Raw genomic sequence first — 23,792 nt, forward strand, 5'->3', positions numbered from 1 at the left:
TGCTTCTACTACAGTATTTCTCTTAGGTCCAATTTTTTTCCGCTCAAACAGATGTATCTTAGCACACAGTAGGGAGCAATTTCTCATCATCAGTGTGTCCACAAAATTGTAGGGCATGAAATGGAGAATTGTGTACTGTATACAAACTGCAGCATAAACAAGTGCAGTAAGTTTTTGAGCATAGATTACAACTGCCAAAAGATGGAACACATTTTGATGGGCATCAAATCAGGAAGGTAAAACGAGATCTTAAAACTGCAAGCAGAGCTCTCAAGATCATGAAAAATATAGAGCAAGACTGGAGCAATAAAGAACCAGGCAGAGCTCTCAAGATCAACACAAAAGCAAACACAAGACATCAACAAGAACTACCAATGGATAACAGATACTTGTATAATAATCTAAGCTTTAACATCGACAGACATCAAAACGAAGTGCCAGTATCACGACAGATATATAATCTAAGTTTTAACATCGACAGACATCAAAACAAAGTGCCAGTATCACGACCGATAGGACATCCCAATAGCAGTACAGCGACGACTCAATAGACAGATAATAGTGCAGCTCTCTTAGCAGCAAAAGCAAACTAGACCATGTAACAGAAGCAAAAGTTTAGAGCTTGTCCTCGAAATCAGATAGAGGGGTCATCTGTTCCTTCAGGCCCTTGCGCTTGCGGATCTCCGTGACAAGTGTGGCAGACTGGGAGCCGGCCTCCAAAGGATCAGAAGACATGATGTCCCAATGGTCGAACACACACTGGGGGAAAGCCTGGCCGGATGTCGCCGCCCTGAGGGTACTTGAGAACCCGAACGACTCGATGACCGGGAGGTAAGCCTTGATGTTGTACAGCGGGGTACCAGGCCTCTGCATCTCCTCAAACACATGCCCTCTCTTCTGATTCAGAACACCATAGATACCACCGAGTGCATTCTCCGGGGCCTGGATCTCAACCAGGTACACAGGCTCCAGCAGCCTTGGCTTAGCAGTGAGCTGAGAAGCGTAAATGACCCTCCTGGCTGTTGGGATGACCTGACCACCACCCCTGTGAATAGCATCAGTGTGCAGAACAACATCACAGACCTCAAAGCAAATGCCACGCATGTTCTCCTCAGCCAGAGCACCTTCTTTCGATGCCCACTGGAACCCTGCCACAACAGAGTCCTTGATTTCATTCAGATACTGCACTCCCTTACACATGTCCACAACCATGTTGGGGCCAGTCGTCTCAGGTCCAAAGCACCAAATCTTCTTGGCAAGATCCTTGTCCCAACCAAACTCCTCAGACAGGATCTTGGAGCGCACCTTAGGATCATCACGTGGGCCAATGCGGCCATCATCAATAGCCTCAGCCAGTCCCTCCTCCAATGGGCGAGCTTCCATGTAGAGACGGTTATGCTTGTTGGGGGACTTGCTCATGACAGTGCGGCAGGACTTCTCCAGAACAGTCTCACGGAAGGAGACGACAGGAGGGGAAACAATAATTTCAGCACCACCCATGAAGTCCTCCTGCAGATCCTTCAAACAGATTTCAAGGTGAAGCTCTCCAGCTCCAGCAATGATATGCTCACCAGACTCTTCAATGCTACAGAGAACCATAGGGTCAGACTTGGCCAGACGCTTCAAACCCTCAACAAGCTTAGGAAGATCAGAAGCCACCTTGCACTGAACAGCAACACGCACAACAGGGGACACAGAGAACTTCATTGCCCTGATTGGGCAGGCATCAACTTCCTTCTCATTTGTCAGGGTTGCATTCTTGGTGATGAACTGATCCAAACCAACCAAAGCAACAGTGTTACCACAGGGAACATCCTCAACAGACTCTTGCTTCTTTCCCATCCAGATAACAGTACGCTGGACACTCTTCACATACAGATCCTTCTTCTGGCCAGGAACAAAGTTAGGTCCCATGATACGGACCTTCATGCCAGTGGCAACCCTCCCAGCGAAAACACGTCCAAAGGCAAAGAATCTACCCTTGTCAGATGCTGGAATCATCTTGGAGACATACAGCATAAGAGGACCATCAGGGTCACAGTTTCTGATAGCATTAGCATATATATCATCAAGGGGGCCCTCGTATAAGTTCTCCACACGATACCTCTGTGCCTTTGAAGGAGAAGGGAGATGAAATATCATCATCTCAAGCAGAGCACGACTGGCAGGCAGCCAAGTTTGCATCACACGCTTCATGAGAGCCTTGCCCATCAAGTCCTTCTCATCGTTCTTCATGGTCACACCAAGCTTCTTCAACATAGGCCACAACTTATCCTTCTGGTCATTCATGCAGGTTGCTATGATTTGCTTGATTGGCTCATAGCAGAACTGAACGAAACCTCTCTTGCAGGTAGCTGTCCCAGTGTTCTTGGAGGTCCATTTCTTTGTGGCTGGGTCAAAGAAGTTCTCACCCCACAGTCTCTCCATCATCTTTGCCTCATCAACTCCAAACTTGGAGGCATACATCTTGGCGAAGTTTGTAAGGGTGAAAGCCCACCCATGCAAACCAGCAGAGAACGCAACAGTCCCCTTCTCCGGGTACACTTGGACATCACCAAGCAGCACATCTTCATATGTTGCCATGATGACATTGGCATTTTCAATGACACGGGAGAAAGTCTGGTATGCTTCCTCACCTTCCACTTGAAGCTCAAGGAAGCATCTGTCCATCTTGTTCACGGTGAGGACAGGCCTAATCCTCTCACCAAGAGCTTGGCGCAGCACAGTTTCGGTCTGCACACAGACACCCTCAATACAGTCAACCACCACCAAAGCACCATCAGTGATACGAAGAGCAGCTGTCACTTCCGAAGAGAAGTCAACGTGGCCAGGTGAATCAATAAGGTTGATAAGGTACTCATCACCATCCCTGTCGCCCTTGTACATCTCAAGTGATTCAGGAGTCATCTGATAGAAAAGAGAGATACCCGTGGATTTGATTGTAATACCACGTTCTGCCTCATCTGCACGGGTATCAGTCATGCGAACATCACCAGCAACTTCCTGGGCGATAATCCCAGCAGCTGCCACAAGGGAATCCGTAAGCGTAGACTTGCCTGCAAACATGTAAATCTATGTGAGGACGGTAAAAAAGCATCCAGATTGACAGTCAAAAGCAATATACATTAATATACACACTTGGAACTTATTAACCACTGAGAGATGTAAGTATGGCAAAAAGTACACTGAAACAAACAATGATTAAAAGACGATTAAAAGAGGACAAACTGAGTATTTAGTAACATGGTTAACAAATTTTTTGTGTTACTACGTACAATCATGTAAATTATAATACATTCAGCAACTAACAGGAGCACACACCAAACTGGGGAGATTTTGAGCCATGGGATTATATGCCAATAGTTGCATTTAAGCTTGTTAAAGTATAGATCAATCATAAAAGCAATAAGAATAAGCTCCAGGAGACAGCAAGAGCTGAAACTACTTAATTTAAAACAGTGAAACAGCTCATTAATACAGAGATCTGGTTTTTAGAAATAATATGGAACAACTAAGAGCAGGCTACAGAAACATCAATCTACAAGATACTGTATGAACATGGTAAGTAGAGCAACTGACACTGTTCGGTCACATACCGTGGTCAACATGAGCAATAACAGACATGTTGCGAATATTATTCTTTTTATCCATAATTCCACGGAGCTCCTCCGCTGTGAACTTCACCATCTTGACTGCTTTTGAATGTCACACTGGGACTATAGTTCCTGTTCAAAGAATAGCAAGCTATCAGAATAAAGCAATAATACAGTTTGAATAACTATTAAATGAAAAAAAATCTGACAGTGATAAAATAATGACTGTTCAAGTAATTAAAACCACAATTGTCCACTCAAAAGTGCACTTAAAATTGGTGTACAATAATAAATTTTATACACTGCTACCAAACTACTTTAACCAACACTTCCACCAACATCCCCAATAAAGTGAAATATATAATATGGTCAATTGAGCTTATTAAATTTAATATACTAGGACAAAAAGAAATGCACTGAGAAGGCAGCAACAAAGCAAGCCCAACCGATATTAAGAGCACTGACAGTCACAGCATGAAAAAAAATAACACATACAATAACAAAGAAATGCAATCCATTATGGAGAGCATACATGCAAAAGCAATGAAGCAAAAATAGGAAATGGATCACTAACTAAACCCCCAAGTACTTCCAGGTCTGTAGAGCTTATAAAGGGGTAGAACATAGAGAAAAACTTCTGCAGAAGATTATGTCAAATTGCAAAACAGTGTAAAGGTGATTACAGACGAAGTCAAGACTTGGGAAAATGTAATTTGTAATGGAATCACAGTTTTATGCACAAGTACTGACTGTAATATCATGGCACTACCAACATAAACACTAGAAACAATGGCACAGAACGTCATTGAGTTGGAACTCTCAAGTGGTGCAACCATCAATACCAAGGGAAACACAGAAAATACTTGCACGGACTCATCCAAACGAAATAATTATCAGATCAGAGCGAAATACATGCAGAGTGCCTGAACTAAATTTACATAAAACACTGAAAACACAAAGACGATAAAAATATCTGTAGCTCCCTTTCAAATTAAACTGAACATGCAAAGCAACGATACCATTTTCTCCGACCTGAGTATGAGCAGGGAACAACACCAACAGGTTAGGGTAGGCACTAGGCAGGCAAGCGAGCGAGCAAATACCCTACAGCTCGAGCATTCTAGCAAAACCTCGGAACGAAAAGCATGGCAAAATGGCCAAAACCAACACCGGGACAACAGATCCACGCTCAACACGACGGAATAGCACCCTAGGGACCGCGCATCTACAGACGTCAGAACAAAATCGACCCCGGAACTTGCGAGCAGGGCGAACAAAGCAGTAGATCTACGGCGCTTGGGAACAGGAACAGCACAGAAGAACGACGACAGATCCGGCGACGTGAACTGCGCGCAAAAGCTAGCGAGGAGACTAGAACCGGTGGAACCGATCGATCGGCTAGGCAGCAGCTGGTGCGGACTACGGAGAAGCGACGGGCCGACGAGGCGACCGGAGCGCGGGGAGGAAGGGAGGTCAGGCTCACCTTGGGGTTTCGCTTCGGTCTCCCGAGCCGAGAGGTGAGAGATGAGGAAGCGGCGGCGCTCCCGGAGGAAGAGAATGGAACAAGGGGTGAAGGAAGAACCCTAGGGCGGCATCGCTTGCCCGGTATATATAGTGGTGCTGTGCCGGCCCAGGTACGTGAGGGCCGAAAGGCGAGGAATGGGCGACTGCGGCCCGCGGGAGTGAGGGGGCCGTGTGTGGTGGAGTCGGGCCGACGGCCTGGCCCGAGTGATGGCCCAGACCTGCCGAGTGAGATGTGAGACGAATGGGCGACTCTTCTTCTTGTCTAAAAAAAAAGAAGATGAACGACCGACTCGATGATCCCTACGGAGAGGGGGGAAGTGAACAAGGTTATACGGGGTAAATAATTCAAAAATAAGTGAATTTCTTTTTTTTCAGAAAAACTTCCGATCTATTAATCTTTAATCACGACAGAATTGAATTTGTTTAACAAACATTGTTGACTGTTTGACTATCGTGTAAACATTTTTGCGATGAAATACATTCATGATATTCTAGGGACGAAAAACAAATTTGACTTTCAAAAAAGTCTAAGTTTTTAGAGGACTGATTTTGTTTCTTTTTTTGACAGACACGGATGCCATTTCATCATGAAAATGTACAAGCAGGTAAGAAACTAAGCATGTTCATTGCCGAAAAAGCATACTCTTTGAAAACTTCCTATTTTGGATTTTTACAGTTCATCCCAAATGTACATCCTCTCGGGATAAGAGTGACACTTTAGGTACGTGGTTGAACTTTTGTTCTCACGCAGGAACCATTGTCCCATACTCTTTTGCAAAAAAAAGTTAAAAAAATCAGCATCAATGCACCATGTTTGTTCATCATATCAGTAACAAAAATAGGTGAAGTAGCATAAGTAGGATCATATTTCATTCTAACATTCAGAGATTTTTCTTTAAGTTTAGCTAATAACTTCTAAAGATCAGATCTATCATTGCAAGCAATTCATATCTAGAGGGAGAATCTTCATCATCATTTTCATCAATATTATCAGTTTCAATAATTTCATTCTCTCTAGCCCTAGCAAGCTGTTCATCAAAAAATTCACCTAGTGGCACGGTATTATCAAGTATAGAAGTAGTCAAGTATCATGCATAACAGAAGTGTCATCATCGATAACATGCGACATATCAGAATCAATAGCATGTGTAGGTGTCGCAAGTTTACTCATAATAGAAGGTGAATCAAGTGCAGAGCTAGATGGCAGTTCCTTACCTCCCCTCGTAGTTGAGGGATAGTTCTTCATAGTGACCAGCTGATATAAATCCCAAATGACTCAAAGAATAGAGCTATGCTCCCCGGCAACGGCGCCAGAAAATAGTCTTGATAACCCACAAGTATAGGGGATCACAACAGTTTTTAGAGGGTAGAGTATTCAACCCAAATTTATTGATTTGACATAAGGGGAGCCAAAGAATATTCTCAAGTATTAGCAGCTGAGTTGTCAATTCAACCACACCTGGATAACTTAATATCTGCAGCAAAGTATTTAGTAGCAAAGTAATATGATAGTAATGGTAATGGTGGTAAAAGTAACGGTAGCAGTTTTGGTTTTATAGTGATTGTAACAGTAACAACGGAAAAGTAAATAAGCGAAGAACAATATATGAAAAGCTCGTAGGCATTGGATCGGCGATGGAGAATTATGTCGGATGCGATCGATCATGTAACAGTCATAACATAGGGTGACACAGAACTAGCTCCAGTTCATCAATATAATGTAGGCATGTATTCCGAATATAGTCATACGTGCTTATGGGAAAGAACTTGCATGCCATCTTTTGTCCTACCCTCCCGTAGCAGCGAGGTCCTATTGGAAACTAAGGGATATTAAGGCCTCCTTTTAAGAGTACCAAACCAAAGCATTAACACATAGTGAATACATGAACTCCTCGAACTACGGTCATCACCGGGAGTGGTCCCGATTATTGTCACTTCGGGGTTGGCAGATTATAACACATAGTAGGTGACTATAGACTTGCAAGATAGGATCAGAAACTCACATATATTCATGAAAACATAATAGGTGACAAGCATTAAGTATAGCAAAGTCATAGCAACATCAATCTTAGAACATAGTGGATACTAGGGATCAAACCCTAACAAAACTAACTCGATTACATGATAAATCTCATCCAACCCATCACCGTTCAGCAAGCCTACGATAAATTACTCATGCATGGCGGTGAGCATCATGAAATTGGTGATGGAGGAAGGTTGATGATGACGATGGCGACGGATTCCCCTCTCCGGAGCCCCGAACGGACTCCAGATCAGCCCTCCCGAGAGAGTTTAGGGCTTGGCGGCGGCTCCGTATCGTAAAACGTGATAAATCCTTCTCTCTGATTTTTTTTTCTCCCTAAACACGAATATATGGAGTTGGAGTTGAGGTCGGTGGAGCGTCAGGGGGCCCACGAGGCAGGGGGCGCACCTAGGGGGTAGGCGCGCCCCCACCCTCGTGGATAGGTTATGGGCCCCCTGGCCTTGATTCTTTCGTCAGTATTTTTTTATATATTTCAGAAATAATCTTCATTGATTTTCAGGTCATTCCAAGAACTTTTATTTCTACACAAAAATAACACCATGGCAATTCTGCTGAAAACAACGTCAATCCAGGTTAGTTCCATTCAAATCATGCAAGTTAGAGTCCAAAACAAGGGCAAAAGTGTTTGGAAAAGTAGATACGGCGGAGACGTATCAGATATCTGGCCTGGGCTAGACGGGCCACAGCCCGCCCAGTTAATACCTGCAGTGATGTTTTCGTTGTTGTTTAGAGGAGAAAATTTAATATCTGGGCTAAACATCGCTGAAGAAGAACTCTGTAGTGCTCACACCTCAAAAACACAAATACTGCTCGAGCTGCTTGGTCCCAGTTGTCGACCGCTTCTTGTGCAATTCTCTCATTTATTAACTACATAGGTTGATAATGGTGTGGGACCGTGATGTCAGGAAACCAGGAGGAAGCAAAAAAATTGTAGTTTTATATACTAATAAGGAGGCACTTGCGTACGTGCGGCTATGGCCCTGGTGGGTCCCCATTGTCATCCTCTCCAAGTAAAGTCATCTCCTCATTCTCATGTCCGTTGACCATGTTGACAACGCGAGACGGCGGCGCCACGGCGAGTGCAACAACTCGAAAGACGATGGAGAGGGCCTCGCGGGCCCTACGGATGGTCTGATACAGCGCCCGCTGCTCATTCGGGAAGCCAGGATCATAGGGCCACATGTCCGCGACAGCATTGTCGTTCGCTTGTTCACCAGTGCTCGTTGAGCAGACGGAGGTTGCACCACAGGTCCTCCTGCGCTGATAGCTCTTCCGTCATTAGGGCATCGAAGTGCGGCCGCACCTGCTCCATGGTGAACACGGCATGAAAACCGGCTTGGACAGTGGCGCCGGCTCCTGGTCGGAAGCTACATCCATCGTCTGATTGTCGTCGCTCAGCTCGGCGAGTTAGCTGGCGAGCCAGCATGTCCGGCTGCTGGACTGACCCGCTGCCAAGCACGAGTCTGACTGCCCTGGCCCACCCAGACCGCCTCCCTCGCCTGCGCGCGCTTTCCGCCCGAAACGGTCAGCGCCGCCCGCCCCGCTTCCCGGTGCAGGCAATTGCTCCGCCTTCAAACGACATAAGTGCCGTCCATCCGTCCTTCTGCCGCCCACATTTATGATATGCGGTTGCCGAGGCGGCTACTCTGGCGCCACACGCCCGTCCCTCCGCCGCCCACCATTGCTATATAAACTGTTGCGCCGGCCATAGCCGCAGTCATCTGCATCCGTTCCCTTTCTCCTGTCCACACCACTACTGCCCACCATGGCTTCCTCGCGCTCCAGCGCTCTTCAAGACGGGCGGACGACGTACCACAAGGAGATGGCAGCCATTGCTGCCGACTGGCTGGCCGGCAGGCAGCCGAAGGACGACGACGTCCCAATGGAGAAGATGGTAGTCGACGATCCGGTGCCAACCCCCTCCTCCGCGCCATCCTCGCCAGTGCATTGCACCATGACCATCGGCGAGGCCCGTGCCCAATATATGGACACGGTGAGGCAGAAGCGTGAGAAGCAGTTCCGGGAGGCACAGTCTAACGCCGCCTACAACCACCATCTCCTTCAGGAGCACCTGCAGGCAGAGGAGCAGATCACCGTGGAGCAGGCGGAGCAGGAGGTGCTGCTCGACTCATACCGCTCCGCCCGCGAGGGCCGCCTCGAGCGCTGGGGGTACCGCATGCGGGTGGCGGAGGCTGCGGTAGCCTACAAAGAGGGCGATGAAGCGGGCGAGGCGCTGTTTGGCGAGACCGAGGACGAGGCAGAGGACAATGCTGGCTCCGATGAGTCCCCGCTCCGCTGGCGTCGATGAGGCCCTGCTCCACCGAGGCCCCGCGGCGCCAACGAGGTAGAGGACACCGGCGGCTCCGCCGAGGCCCCGCAACGCCAACAACGAGGCAGAGGACACTGCCGGCTCCACCGAGGCCCCACCCTGCCGGCAACGAGGGGGAGGATTTCCCCGCTCCGCCGAGGTGCCGCCCGCCGACAACGGGACAGAGGACATCGCCGGCTCCTCCGAGGCCCCGCCCCGCTGCCAACGAGGCCGCGCCATACAGAAAACAAGGAAGAGAAGAACACGGTAGGTCGCCGTCGCTCGGGTCCAAGTAAGGCCACCCCTGCTACCCGCAGCTATCCTTCGGTTGCTGGCACTGAGTTGTACATCATGGAGCAATTCTATGATTACAGGATGATTGAAGACCGCTCCGTGGTTGAGCAAGCTCATGAGATACAGTCATTTGCTAGAGAACTTGAGCACTTTAGTTGTATGCTACCGGACACAGGTGGGTAGCTTCCGTTAATTAATTATACATCCAGCGCACCCCTTTTTAGTTGAAGAATGTATGAAATATAATGAAATCCGGCATGTTTATATGAAATCTGACCGTGTATGAATGAATTTATTTTGATTAGTTCGAATTCTTGTATCACTGGCATTGGATGAACATGCAAAACAATGCGTACTAGCATTATTCCTAGGGTGATCACCTCATTTGCAGCAGTTTCACATGTACTCCCTCCGGTCCATTCTAGTCTGCATACAAGTTTTGTCTGCAGTCAAAGTATCTCTACTTTGACCAATCTTATAGAAAAAAGTATGCACTTCATAATGTGCGAAGTAAAAAGGAACAGAAGGAGCACAAAGAGTTTGAGCAGCTTTTTAGCGTTCATGTACATTGCAATCAAACACACAAGCCTGGCAATTCATAGAGAACATTCAAAACAATCGATGGTTATGAAGGAAATATGCCCTAGAGGTAATAATAAAGTTATTATATATTTCCTTATATCATGATAAATGTTTATTATTCATGCTAGAATTGTATTAACCGGAAACATAATACATGTGTGAATACATAGACAAACAGAGTGTCACTAGTATGCCTCTACTTGACTAGCTCGTTGATCAAAATGGTTATGTTTCCTAACCATAGACATGAGTTATCATTTGATTAACAGGATCACATCATTAGGAGAATGATGTGATTGACTTGACCCATTCCGTTAGCATAGCACTTGATCGTTTAGTTTGTTGCTATTGCTTTCTTCATGACTTATACATGTTCCTATGACTATGAGATTATGCAACTCCCGTTTACCGGAGGAACACTTTGTGTGCTACCAAACGTCACAACGTAACCGGGTGATTATAAAGGTGCTCTACAGGTGTCTCCGAAGGTACTTGTTGGGTTGGCGTATTTCGAGATTAGAATTTGTCACTCCGATTGTCAGAGAGGTATCTCTGGGCCCTCTCGGTAATGCACATCACTTAAGCCTTGCAAGCATTGCAACTAATGAGTTAGTTGCGGGATGATGTATTATGGAACGAGTAAAGAGACTTGCCGGTAACGAGATTGAACTAGGTATTGAGATACCGACGATCGAATCTCGGGCAAGTAACATACTGATGACAAAGGGAACAACGTATGTTGTTATGCGGTCTGACCGATAAAGATCTTCGTAGAATATGTGGGAGCCAATATGAGCATCCAGGTTCTACTATTGGTTATTGACCGGAGACGTATCTTGGTCATGTCTACATTGTTCTCGAACCCGTAGGGTCCGCACGCTTAAGGTTTCGATGACAGTTATATTATGAGTTTATGAGTTTTGATGTACCGAAGGAGTTCGGAGTCCCGGATGAGACCGGGGACATGACGAGGAGTCTCGAAATGGTCGGGACATAAAGATCGATATATTGGACGACTATATTCGGACATCGAAAAGGTTCCGAGTGATTCGGGTATTTTTCGGAGTATCGGAGAGTTACCGGAATTCGCCGGGGAGTATATGGGCCTTATTGGGCCATACGGGAATAGAGGAGAGAGGCCAAAAGGAAGGAGGCGCCCCCCCCTCTGGTCCGAATTGGACAAGGGGTGCAGCCCACTTTTCCTTGTTCCTCTCCCCTTCTTTCCTTCTCTCCTACTCCAACAAGGGAAGGAGGAGTCCTACTCCCGATGGGAGTAGGACTCCCCCTTGGCGCGCCCTCCTCCTAGGCCGGCCACCTCTCCCCTTGCTCCTTTATATACATGGGCAGGGGGGCACCTATAGACACACAAGTTGAACAAGTTGATCAGTTGATCTCTCCCAGCCATGTGCGGTGCCCCCTCCACCATATTCCACCTCGGTTATATCGTAGCGGTGCTTAGGTGAAGCCCTGCGTCGGTAGCAACATCATCACCGTCACCACGCCGTCATGCTGACGGAACTCTCCCGTGAAGCTCTGCTGGATCAGAGTTCGCGGGACGTCATCGAGCTGAACGTGTGCTGAACTCGGAGGTGTCGTGCGTTCGGTACTTGGATCGGTCGGATCGTGAAGACGTACGACTACATCAACCGCGTTGTGCTAACGCTTCCGCTTTCGGTCTACGAGGGTACGTGGACAACATTCTCCCCTCTGGTTGCTATGCATCACCATGATCTTGCGTGTGCGTAGGATTTTTTTTGAAATTACTACGTTCCCCAATAGTGGTATCAGAGCCAGGTTTTATGCGTTGATGTTATGCACGAGTAGAACACAAGTGAGTTGTGGGCGATATAAGTCATACTGCTTACCAGCATGTCATACTTTGGTTCGGCGGTATTGTTGGATGAAGCGGCCCGGACCGACATTACGCGTACGCTTACGCGAGACTGGTTCTACCGACGTGCTTTGCACACATGTGGCTGGCGGGTGTCAGTTTCTCCAACTTTAGTTGAACCGAGTGTGGCTACGCCCGGTCCTTGCGAAGGTTAAAACAACACCAACTTGACAAACTATCGTTGTGGTTTTGATGCGTAGGTAAGAACGGTTCTTACTCAGCCTGTAGCAGCCACATAAAACTTGCAACAATAAAGTAGAGGACGTCTAACTTGTTTTTGCAGGGCATGTTGTGATGTGATATGGTCAAGACATGATGCTAAATTTTATTGTATGAGATGATTTTGTTTTGTAACCGAGTTATCGGCAACTGGCAGGAGCCATATGGTTGTCGCTTTATTGTATGCAATGCAATCGCGCTGTAATGCTTTACTTTATCACTAAGCGATAGCGATAGTCGTGGAAGCATAAGATTGGCGAGACGACAATGATGCTACGATGGAGATCAAGGTGTCGCGCCGGTGACGATGGTGATCATGACGGTACTTCGGAGATGGAGATCACAAGTACAAGATGATGATGGCCATATCATATCACTTATATTGATTGCATGTGATGTTTATCTTTTTTGCATCTTATCTTGCTTTGATTGACGGTAGCATTATAAGATGATCCCTCACTAAATTATCAAAGTATAAGTGTTCTCCCTGAGTATGCACCGTTGCGAAAGTTCTTCATGCTGAGACACCACGTGATGATCGGGTGTGATAGGCTCTACGTTCAAATACAACGGGTGCAAAACAGTTGCACACGCGGAATACTTAGGTTAAACTTGACGAGCCTAGCATATAACAAATATGGCCTCGGAACACGGAGACCGAAAGGTCGAGCGTGAATCATATAGTAGATATGATCAACATAGTGATGTTCACCAATGAAACTACTCCATCTCACGTGATGATCGGACATGGTTTAGTTGATTTGGATCACGTGATCACTTAGAGGATTAGAGGGATGTCTATCTAAGTGGGAGTTCTTAAGTAATATGATTAAATTGAACTTAAATTTATCATGAACTTAGTCCTGATAGTATTTTGCAAATCATGTTGTAGATCAATAGCTCGCGTTGTTGCTTCCCTGTGTTTAATTTTTATATGTTCCTAGAGAAAACTAAGTTGAAAAATGTTAGTAGCAATGCTGCGGATTGGATTCGTGATCTGAGGATTATCCTCATTGCTGCATAGAAGAATTATGTCCTTGATGCACCGCTAGGTGACAGACCTATTGCAGGAGCAGATGCAGACGTTCTGAACGTTTGGCTAGCTCAATATGATGACTACTTGATAGTTTAGTGCACCATGCTTAACGGCTTAGAATCGGGACTTCAAAGGCGTTTTTAACGTCATGGAACATATGAGATGTTCCAGGAGTTGAAGTTAATATTTCAAGCAAATACCCGAGTTGGGAGATATGAAGTCTCCAACAAGTTCTATAGCTAAAAGATGGAGGAGAATAGCTCAAGCAGTGAGCATGTGCTCAGATTGTCTGGGCACTACAATCGCTTGAATCAAATGGGAGTTAATATTCCAGATAAAATAGTGATTGACAGAATTCTCTAGTCACCATCACCAAGTTAGTAGAACTTCGTGATGAACTATGATATGCAAGGGATAACGGAAACGATTCCCAAGCTCTTCGTAATGCTGAAATCGACGAAGGTAGAAATCAAGAAAAATATCAAGTGTTGATGGTAGACAAGACCACTAGTTTCAAGAAAAGGGCAAAGGGAAGAAGGGGAACTTCAAGAAGAACGGCAAGCAAGTTGCTGCTCAAGTGAAGAAGCCCAAGTCTGGTCCTAAGCCTGAGACTAAGTGCTTATACTGCAAAGGGACTGGTCACTAGAAGCGGAACTGCCCCAAGTATTTGGCGGATAAGAAGGATGGCAAAGTGAACAAAGGTATATTTGATATAAAGATTATTGATGTGTATTTTACTAGTGTTCGTAGCAATCCCTCGGTATTTGATACTGGTTCAGTTGCTAAGAGTAGTAACTCGAAACGGGAGTTGCATAATGAACATAGAATAGTTAAGGGTGAAGTGACGATGTGTGTTGGAAGTGGTTCCAAGATTGATATAATCATCATCGCACACTCCCTATACTTTTGGGATTAGTGTTGAACCTAAATAAGTGTTATTTAGTGTTTGCGTTGAGCATGAATATGATTTGATCATGTTTATTGCAATACGGTTATTCATTTAAGTAAGGGAATAAATTGTTGTTCTGTTTACATGAATAAAACTTTATATGGTTACACACCCAATGAAAATGGTTCGTTGGATCTGGATCGTAGTGATACACATATTCATAATATTGAAACCAAAAGATGCAAAGTTAATAATGATGATGCAACTTATTTGTGGCACTACCCTTTAGGTCATATTGGTGTAAAGCGCATGAAGAAAATCCATGCTGATGGGCTTTTGGAATCACTTGATGATTGCGAACCATGCCTCATGGGCAAGATGACTAAGACTCCGTTCTCCGGAACAATGGAGCGAGCAACAGATTTGTTGGAAATCATACATACTGATGTATGTGGTCCGATGAATATTGAGGCTCGCGGTAGGTATCATTATTTTCTGATCTTCACAGATGATTTGAGCAGATATGAGTATATCTACTTGATGAAACACAAGTCTAAAACATTTGAAAAGTTCGAAGAATTTCAGAGTGAAGTGGAGAATCATTGTAACAAAAATAAAAGTTTCTACGATATGATCGCAGAAGTAAAATATTTGAGTTACGAGTTTGGCCTTCAGTTAAAAACAATGTGAAATAGTTTCAGTACTCACACCACCTGGAACACCACAGTGTAATGGTGCATCCAAACGTCATAACCGTACTTTATTAGATATGGTGCGATCTATGATGTCTCTTACCGATTTACCACTATCGTTTTGGGGTTATGCATTAAAGACAACTGCATTCACGTTAAATAGGGCACCATCTAAATCCGTTGAGACGACGCAGTATGAACTATGGTTTGGCAAGAAACCAAAGTTGTCGTTTCTTAAAGTTTGAGGTTGCAATGCTTATGTGAAAAAGTTTCAACCTGATAAGCTCAAACCCAAATCGGAGAAGTGCGTCTTCATAGGATACCCAAAAGAAAATGTTGGGCACACCTTCTATCACAGATCCGAAGGCAAGATATTTGTTGCTTTGAATGGATCCTTTCTAGAAAAGGAGTTTCTCTCGAAAGAAGTGAGTGGGAGGAAAGTAGAACTTGATGAGGTAACTGTACCTGCTCCCTTATTGGAAAGTAGTTCATCACATAAATCTGTTCCTATGACTACTACACCAATTAGTGAGGAAGCTAATGACGATGATCATGTAACTTCAGATCAAGTTGCTATCGAACCTCGTAGGTAAACCAGAGTGAGATCCACACCAGAGTGGTATGGTAATCCTGTTCTGGAGGTCATGTTACTTGACCATGACGAGCCTACGAACTATGAGGAAGCGATGATGAGCCCAGATTCCGCGAAATGGCTTGAGGCCATGAAATCTGAGATGAGATCCATGTATGAGAACAAAGTATGGACTTTGGTTGACTTGCCCAATGATCGGCGAGCCATTGAGATTAAATGGATCTTCAAGAGGAAGACAGACGCTGATAGTAGTGTTACTATCTACAAAGCTAGAATTGTCGCAAAAAGGTTTTCGAGAAGTTCAAGGTGTTGACTACGATGAGAGTTTCTCACTCATATCTATGCTTAAGTCTGTCCGAATCATGTTAGCAATTGCCGCATTTTATGAAATCTGGCAAATGGATAAACAAAACTGCATTCCTTAATGGATTTATTAAAGTTGTATGTGATGCAACCAGAAGGTTTTGTCAATCCTAAAGGTACTAACAAAATATGCAAGCTCCAGCGATCCATCTATGGACTGGTGCAAGCATCTCGGAGTTGGAATATACGCTTTGATAAGTTGATCAAAGCATATAGTGTTATACAGACTTGTGGTGAAGCCTGTATTTATAAGAAAGTGAGTGGGAGCATTACAACATTTCTGATAAGTATATGTGAATGACATATTGTTGATCGGAGATAATGTAGAATTATTCTACAAAGCATAAAGGAATGTTTGAAAGGATTTTTTCAAAGAAAGACCTCGGTGAAGCTGCGTACATATTGAGCATCAAGATCTATAGAGATAGATCAATACGCTTGATAAGTTTTTTCAACGAGTACATACCTTGACAAGATTTTGAAGTAGTTCAAAATGGAACAGTCAAAGAAGGAGTTCTTGCCTGTGTTACAAGGTGTGAAGTTGAGTAAGACCCAAAAACCCGACCACGGCAGAAGATAGAGAGAGAATGAAAGTCATTCCCTATGCCTCAGCCATAGGTTCTATAAAGTATGCCATGCTGTGTGCCAGACCTATTGTATACTCTGCCTTGAGTTTGGCAAGGGAGTACAATAGTGATCTAGGAGTAGATCACTGGACATTGGTCAAAATTATCCTTAGTGGAATAAGGATATGTTTCTCGATTATGGAGGTGACAAAAGGTTCATCGTAAAGGGTTATGTTGATGCAAGTTTTGACACTGATCCAGATGACTCTAAGTCTCAATCTGGATACATATTGAAAGTGGGAGAAATTAGCTAGAGTAGCTCCGTGCAGAGCATTGTTGACATAGAAATTTGCAAAATACGTACGGATCTGAATATGGCAGACCCATTGACTAAATTTCTCTCACAAGCAAAACATGATCACACCTTAGTACTCTTTGGGTGTTAATCACATAGCGATGTGAGATTATTGACTCTAGTAAACCCTTTGGGTGTTAGTCACATGTCGATGTGAACTATGGGTGTTAATCACATGGTGATGTGAACTATTGGTATTAAATCACATGGTGATGTGAACTAGATTATTGACTCTAGTGCAAGTGGGAGACTGAAGGAAATATGCCCTAGAGGCAATAATAAAGTTATTATATATTTCCTTATATCATGATAAATGTTTATTATTCATGCTAGAATTGTATTAACCGGAAACATAATACATGTGTGAATACATAGACAAACAGAGTGTCACTAGTATGCCTCTACTTGACTAGCTCGTTGATCAAAGATGGTTATGTTTCCTAACCATAGACATGAGTTGTCATTTGATTAACGGGATCACATCATTAGGAGAATGATGTGATTGACTTGACCCATTCCGTTAGCATAGCACTTGATTGTTTAGTTTGTTGCTATTGCTTTCTTCATGACTTATACATGTTCCTATGACTATGATATTATGCAACTCCCGTTTACCGGAGGAACACTTTGTGTGCTACTAAACGTCACAACATAACTGGGTGATTATAAAGGTGCTCTATAGGTGTCTCCGAAGGTACTTGTTGGGTTGGCGTATTTCGAGATTAGAATTTGTCACTCCGATTGTTAGAGAGGTATCTCTGGGCCCTCTCGGTAATGCACATCACTTAAGCCTTGCAAGCATTGCAACTAATGAGTTAGTTGCGGGATGATGTATTACGGAACGAGTAAAGAGACTTGTTGGTAACGAGATTGAACTAGGTATTGAGATACCGATGATCGAATCTCGGGCAAGTAACATACCGATGACAAAGGGAACAACGTATGTTGTTATGCGGTCTGACCGATAAAGATCTTCGTAGAATATATGGGAGCCAATATGAGCATCCAAGTTCCGCTACTGGTTATTGACCGGAGACGTATCTCGGTCATGTCTACATTGTTCTCGAACCCATAGGGTCCGCACGCTTAAGGTTTCGATGACAGTTATATTATGAGTTTATGAGTTTTGATGTACCGAAGGAGTTCGGAGTCCCAGATGAGATCGGGGACATGACGAGGAGTCTCAAAATGGTCGGGACGTAAAGATCGATATATTGGACAACTATATTCGGACATCGGAAAGGTTCCGAGTGATTCGGGTATTTTTCGGAGTACCGGAGAGTTATGGGAATTCGCCGGGGAGTATATGGGCCTTATTCGGCCATACGGGAATAGAGGAGAGAGGCCAAAAGGAAAGAGGCGCGCGCCCCCCTCTGGTCCAAATTGGACAAGGGGTGCAACCCACTTTTCCTTGTTCCTCTCCCCCTCTTTCCTTCTCTCCTACTCCAACAAGGGAAGGAGGAGTCCTACTCCCGGTGGGAGTAGTGTTGGAAATATGCCCTAGAGGCAATAATAAAAGTATTATTATTATATTTCTTTGATCATGATAATTGTCTTTATTCATGCTATAACTGTATTATCCGGAAATCGTAATACACGTGTGAATACATAGACCATAATATGTCCCTAGTAAGCCTCTAGTTGACTAGCTCGTTGATCAACGGATAGTCATGGTTTCCTGGCTATGGACATTGGATGTCATTGATAATGGGATCACATCATTAGGAGAATGATGTGATGGACAAGACCTAATCCTAAGCATAGCACAAGATCGTGTAGTTCGTTTGCTAGAGCTTTTCCAATGTCAAGTATCTTTTCCTTTGACCATGAGATCATGTAACTCCCGGATACCGTAAGAGTGATTTGGGTGTATCAAACGTCACAACGTAACTGGGTGACTATAAAGGTGCACTACAGGTATTTCCGAAAGTGTCTGTTGGGTTGACACGGATCGAGACTGGGATTTGTCACTCCATATAACGGAGAGGTATCACTGGGCCCACTCGGTAATGCATCATCATTATGAGCTCAAGGTGACCAAGTGGTTGATCACGGGATCATGCATTACGGTACGAGTAAAGTGACTTGCCGGTAACGAGACTAAACAAGGTATTGGGATATCGACGATCGAGTCTCGGGCAAGTAACATACCGATTGACAAAGGGAATTGTATACGGGGTTGTTTAATCCTCGACATCGTGGTTCATTCGATGAGATCATCGTGGAGCATGTGGGAGCCAACATGGGTATCCAGATCCCGCTGTTGGTTATTGACCGGAGAGTCGTCCCGGTCATGTCTGCATGTCTCCCGAACCCGTAGGGTCTACACACTTAAGGTTCGGTGACGCTAGGGTTGTGAAGATATGTATATGCAGTAACCCGAATATTGTTCGGAGTCCCGGATGAGATCCCGGACGTCACGAGGAGTTCCGGAATGGTCCGGAGGTAAAGAATTATATATAGGAAGTGCTGTTTCGGCCATAGGCACAAGTTTCGGGGTTATCGGTATTGTACCGGGACCACCGGAGGGGTCCCGAGGGCCCACCGGGTGGGGCCACCTGTCCCGGGGGGGGGCCACATGGGCTGTAGGGGGTGCGCCTTGGCCTAGATGGGCCAAGGGCACCAGCCCCAAAAGCCCATGCGCCTAGGGTTCCACTTAAGGGAAGAGTCCCAATGGTGGAAGGCACCTCTAGGTGCCTTGGGGGGAAGGGAAACCTCCCCTTGGCCGCCGCACCTAGGAGATTGGATCTCCTAGGCTGGTGCACCCCCCCTTGGCCCTCCTATATATAGTTGAGGAGAGGGAGGACTTCATACCTCAGCCTTTGGTGCTTCCCTCTCTCCCGTTTCGTCTCTCTCTCGTAGTATTGGCGAAGCCCTGCTACTGTGACGCCCTGCATCCACCACCACGCCGTCGTGCTGCTGGATCTTCATCAACCTCTCCTTCCCCCTTGCTGGATCAAGAAAGGAGGAGACGTCTCCCATCCCGTACGTGTGTTGAACGCGGAGGCACCGTCCGTTCGGTGCTAGGATCTCCGGTGATTTGAATCACGTCGTGTTCGACTACATCAACCCCGTTCTTCGAACGCTTCCGCTCGCGATCTACAAAGGTATGTAGATGCATCTAATCACTCGTTGCTAGATGAACTCCTAGATGGATCTTGGTGAAACGAGTAGGAAAATTTTTGTTTTCTGCTAACGTTCCCCAACAGTGGCATCATGAGCTAGGTCTATGCGTAGTTCTCTTGCACGAGTAGAACACAATTTGTTGTGGGCGTTGATGTTGTCAACTTTCTTGCCGCTACTAGTCTTATCTTGCTTCAACGGATTGTGGGATGAAGCGGCCCGGACCAACCTTACACGTATGCTTACGTGAGACCGGTTCCACCGACAACATGCACAAGTTGCATAAGGTGGCTGGCGGGTGTCTGTCTCTCCTACTTTAGTTGGAGCGGATTCGATGAAAAGGGTCCTTATGAAGGGTAAATAGAAGTTGACAAATCACGTTGTGGCTTTCACGTAGGTAAGAAAACGTTCTTGCTAGAACCCTATTGCAGCCACGTAAAACTTGCAACAACAATTAGAGGACGTCTAACTTGTTTTTGCAGCAAAGTTTTGTGATGTGATATGGCCAAAGTTGTGATGAATGATGAATGATCTATATGTGATGTATGAGATGTTCATGCTATTGTAATAGGAATCACAATGATGGATCATGATGAGTATGACGGTGACAGATGATCATGGAGCCCCAAGATGGAGATCAAAGGAGCTATGTGATATTGGCCATATCATGTCACTATTATTATTTGATTGCATGTGATGTTTATCATGTTTCTGCATCTTGTTTACTTAGAACGACGGTAGTAAATAAGATGATCCCTCATAATAATTTCAAGAAAGTGTTCCCCCTAACTGTGCACCGTTGCGACAGTTCGTGTTTCGAAGCACCACGTGATGATCGGGTGTGATAGATTCCTTACGTTCACATACAACGGGTGTAAGACAGATTTACACATGCAAAACACTTAGGGTTAACTTGATGAGCCTAGCATGTACAGACATGGCCTCGGAACACAGAAGACCGAAAGGTCGAGCATGAGTCGTATAGAAGATACGATCAACATGAAGATGTTCACCGATGTGACTAGTCCGTCTCACGTGATGATCGGACACGGCCTAGTTGTCGGATCATGTAACACTTAGATGACTAGAGGGATGTCTATCTAAGTGGGAGTTCATTAATAATTTGATTAGATGAACTTAATTATCATGAACTTAGTCTAAAATCTTTTACAATATGTCTTGTAGATCAAATGGCCAACGTTGATCCTCAACTTCAACGCGTTCCTAGAGAAAACCAAGCTGAAAGACGATGGCAGCAACTATACGGACTGGGTCCGGACTGAGGATCATCAAAGAAAGATTATGTCCTACAAGCACCGCTAGGTGATCCACCCGTCCCACAGAACCAAGACGTTATGAACGCTTGGCAGACACGTGCTGATGACTACTCCCTCGTTCAGTGCGGCATGCTTTACAGCTTAGAAGCCGGGGCTCCAAAAGCGTTTTGAGAGACATGGAGCATATGAGATGTTCGAAGAGCTGAAAATGGTTTTCCAAGCTCATGCCCGGGTCGAGAGATATGAAGTCTCCGATAAGTTCTTCAGCTGTAAGATGGAGGAAAATAGTTCTGTCAGTGAGCACATACTCACTATGTCTGGGTTACATAACCGCTTGACTCAGCTGGGAGTTAATCTCCCGGATGACGGTCATTGACAGAATCCTCCAGTCGCTTCCACCGAGCTACAAGAGCTTTGTGATGAACTTCAATATGCAGGGGATGGAAAAGACCATTCCTGAAGTATTTGTATGCTGAAATCAGCAGAGGTAGAGTCAAAAAGGAACATCAAGTGTTGATGGTGAATAAAACCACTAAGTTCAAGAAAGGCAAGGGTAAGAAGAACTTCAAGAAGGACGGCAAGGGAGTTGCCGCGCCCGGTAAGCAAGCTCGGGAAGAAGCCAAAGAATGGACCCAAGCCTGAGACTGAGTGCTTTTATTGCAAGGGAAGTGGTCACTGGAAGCGGAACTGCCCCAAATACTTAGCGGACAAGAAGGCCGGCAAAAAAGGTATATGTGATATACATGTAATTGATGTGTACCTTACCAGTACTCGTAGTAGCTCCTGGGTATTTGATACCGGTGCAGTTGCATATAACTACGCAGGAGCTGCGGAATAAACGGAGACTGGCGAAGGACGAGGTGACGATGCGCGTCGGGAATGGTTCCAAGGTCGATGTGATCGCCGTCGGCACGCTACCTCTACATTTACCTACGGGATTAGTTATAAACCTCAATAATTGTTATTTAGTGCCATGTTTGAGCATGAACATTGTATCAGGATCTCGTTTAATACGAGATGGCTACTCATTTAAATCCGAGAATAATGGTTGTTCTATTTATATGAGAGATATGTTTTATGGTCATGCTCCGATAGTCAATGGTTTATTCTTAATGAATCTCGAGCGTATTACTACACATGTTCATAGTGTGAGTACCAAAAGATGTAAGGTTGATAATGATAGTCCCACATACTTGTGGCACTGCCGCCTTGGTCACATAGGTGTCAAACGCATGAAGGAAGCTCCATGCAGATGGACTTTTAGAGTCTCTTGATTATGAATCATTTGACACGTGCGAACCATGCCTCATGGGAAAAATGACCAAGACTCCGTTCTCAGGAACAATGGAGCGAGCAACCAACTTATTGGAAATCATACATACTGATGTGTGCGGTCCAATGAGTGTTGAGGCTCGCGGTGGCTATCGTTATGTTCTCACTCTCACTGATGACTTGAGTAGATATGGGTATGTCTACTTAATGAAACACAAGTCTGAAACCTTTGAAAAGTTCAAGGAATTTCAGAGTGAGGTTGAAAATCAACGTGACAGGAAAATCAAGTTTCTACGATCAGATCGTGGAGGAGAATACTTGAGTCACGAATTTGGCACACACTTAAGAAAATGTGTAATAGTTTCACAACTCACGCCGCCTGGAACACCTCAGCGTAACGGTGTGTCCGAACGTCATAATCGCACTCTATTAGATATGGTGCGATCTATGATGTCTCTTACCGATTTACCGCTATCTTTTTGGGGCTATGCTTTAGAGACTGCCGCATTCACTTTAAATAGGGCTTCGTCAAAATCCGTTGAGACGACACCGTATGAATTATGGTTTGGGAAGAAACCCGAGCTGTCGTTTCTAAAAGTTTGGGGATGCGATGCTTATGTCAAGAAACTTCAACCTGAAAAGCTCGAACCCAAGTCGGAAAAATGCGTCTTCATAGGATACCCTAAAGAAACTGCTGGGTATACCTTCTACCTCAGATCCGAAGGCAAGATCTTTATTGCCAGGAATGGATCCTTTCTAGAGAAAGAGTTTCTCTCGAAAGAAGTAAGTGGGAGGAAAGTAGAACTTGATGAAGTATTGCCTCTTGAACCGGTAAATGGCGCAACTCAAGAAAATGTTCCTGAGGTGCCTGCACCGACTAGAGAGGAAGTTATTCATGATGATCAAGATACTTCTGATCAAGCTCTTACTGAAATTCGAAGGTCCACAAGGACACGTTCCTCACCAGAGTGGTACGGCAACCCTGTCTTGGAAATCATGTTGTTAGACAACGGTGAACCTTCGAACTATGAAGAAGCGATGGCGGGACCGGATTCCAACAAATGGCTAGAAGCCATGAAATCCGAGATAGGATCCATGTATGAAAACGAAGTATGGACTTTGACTGACTTGCCCGTTGAACGGCGAGCCATAGAAAATAAATGGATCTTTAA

At 45.0% G+C, this 23,792-nt stretch overlaps 1 protein-coding gene across 1 annotated transcript; it reads right to left on the bottom strand.

The window, feature by feature from the left end:
- Positions 1-358: 358 nt before the first annotated feature.
- LOC125552978 (elongation factor 2-like) lies at positions 359-5,204 on the bottom strand. The gene is made up of 3 exons (XM_048716702.1): positions 5,077-5,204; positions 3,597-3,725; positions 359-3,056 (listed from the first exon to the last, which is right to left on the bottom strand). The coding sequence occupies exons 2-3, from the start codon at positions 3,685-3,687 to the stop codon at positions 616-618; spliced, it is 2,532 nt and encodes an 843-aa protein (XP_048572659.1). The 5' UTR covers positions 3,688-3,725; positions 5,077-5,204; the 3' UTR covers positions 359-615.
- Between the last annotated feature and the right edge of the window lie 18,588 nt (positions 5,205-23,792).

The sequence above is a fragment of the Triticum urartu genome, chromosome 4 (assembly GCF_003073215.2).
Source record: "Triticum urartu cultivar G1812 chromosome 4, Tu2.1, whole genome shotgun sequence".
Classification (NCBI taxonomy): Eukaryota; Viridiplantae; Streptophyta; class Magnoliopsida; order Poales; family Poaceae; genus Triticum; species Triticum urartu.

What these genes read in the sequence shown, in the direction of transcription:
- LOC125552978 (XM_048716702.1), bottom strand. Translation starts at nt 3,687, where the DNA reads ATGGTGAAGTTCACAGCGGAGGAGCTCCGTGGAATTATGGATAAAAAG. An exon ending in TATTGCTCATGTTGACCACG is followed by an intron (nt 3,057 to 3,596) that starts GTATGTGACCGA and finishes ACATGTTTGCAG; the next exon opens with GCAAGTCTACGCTTACGGAT.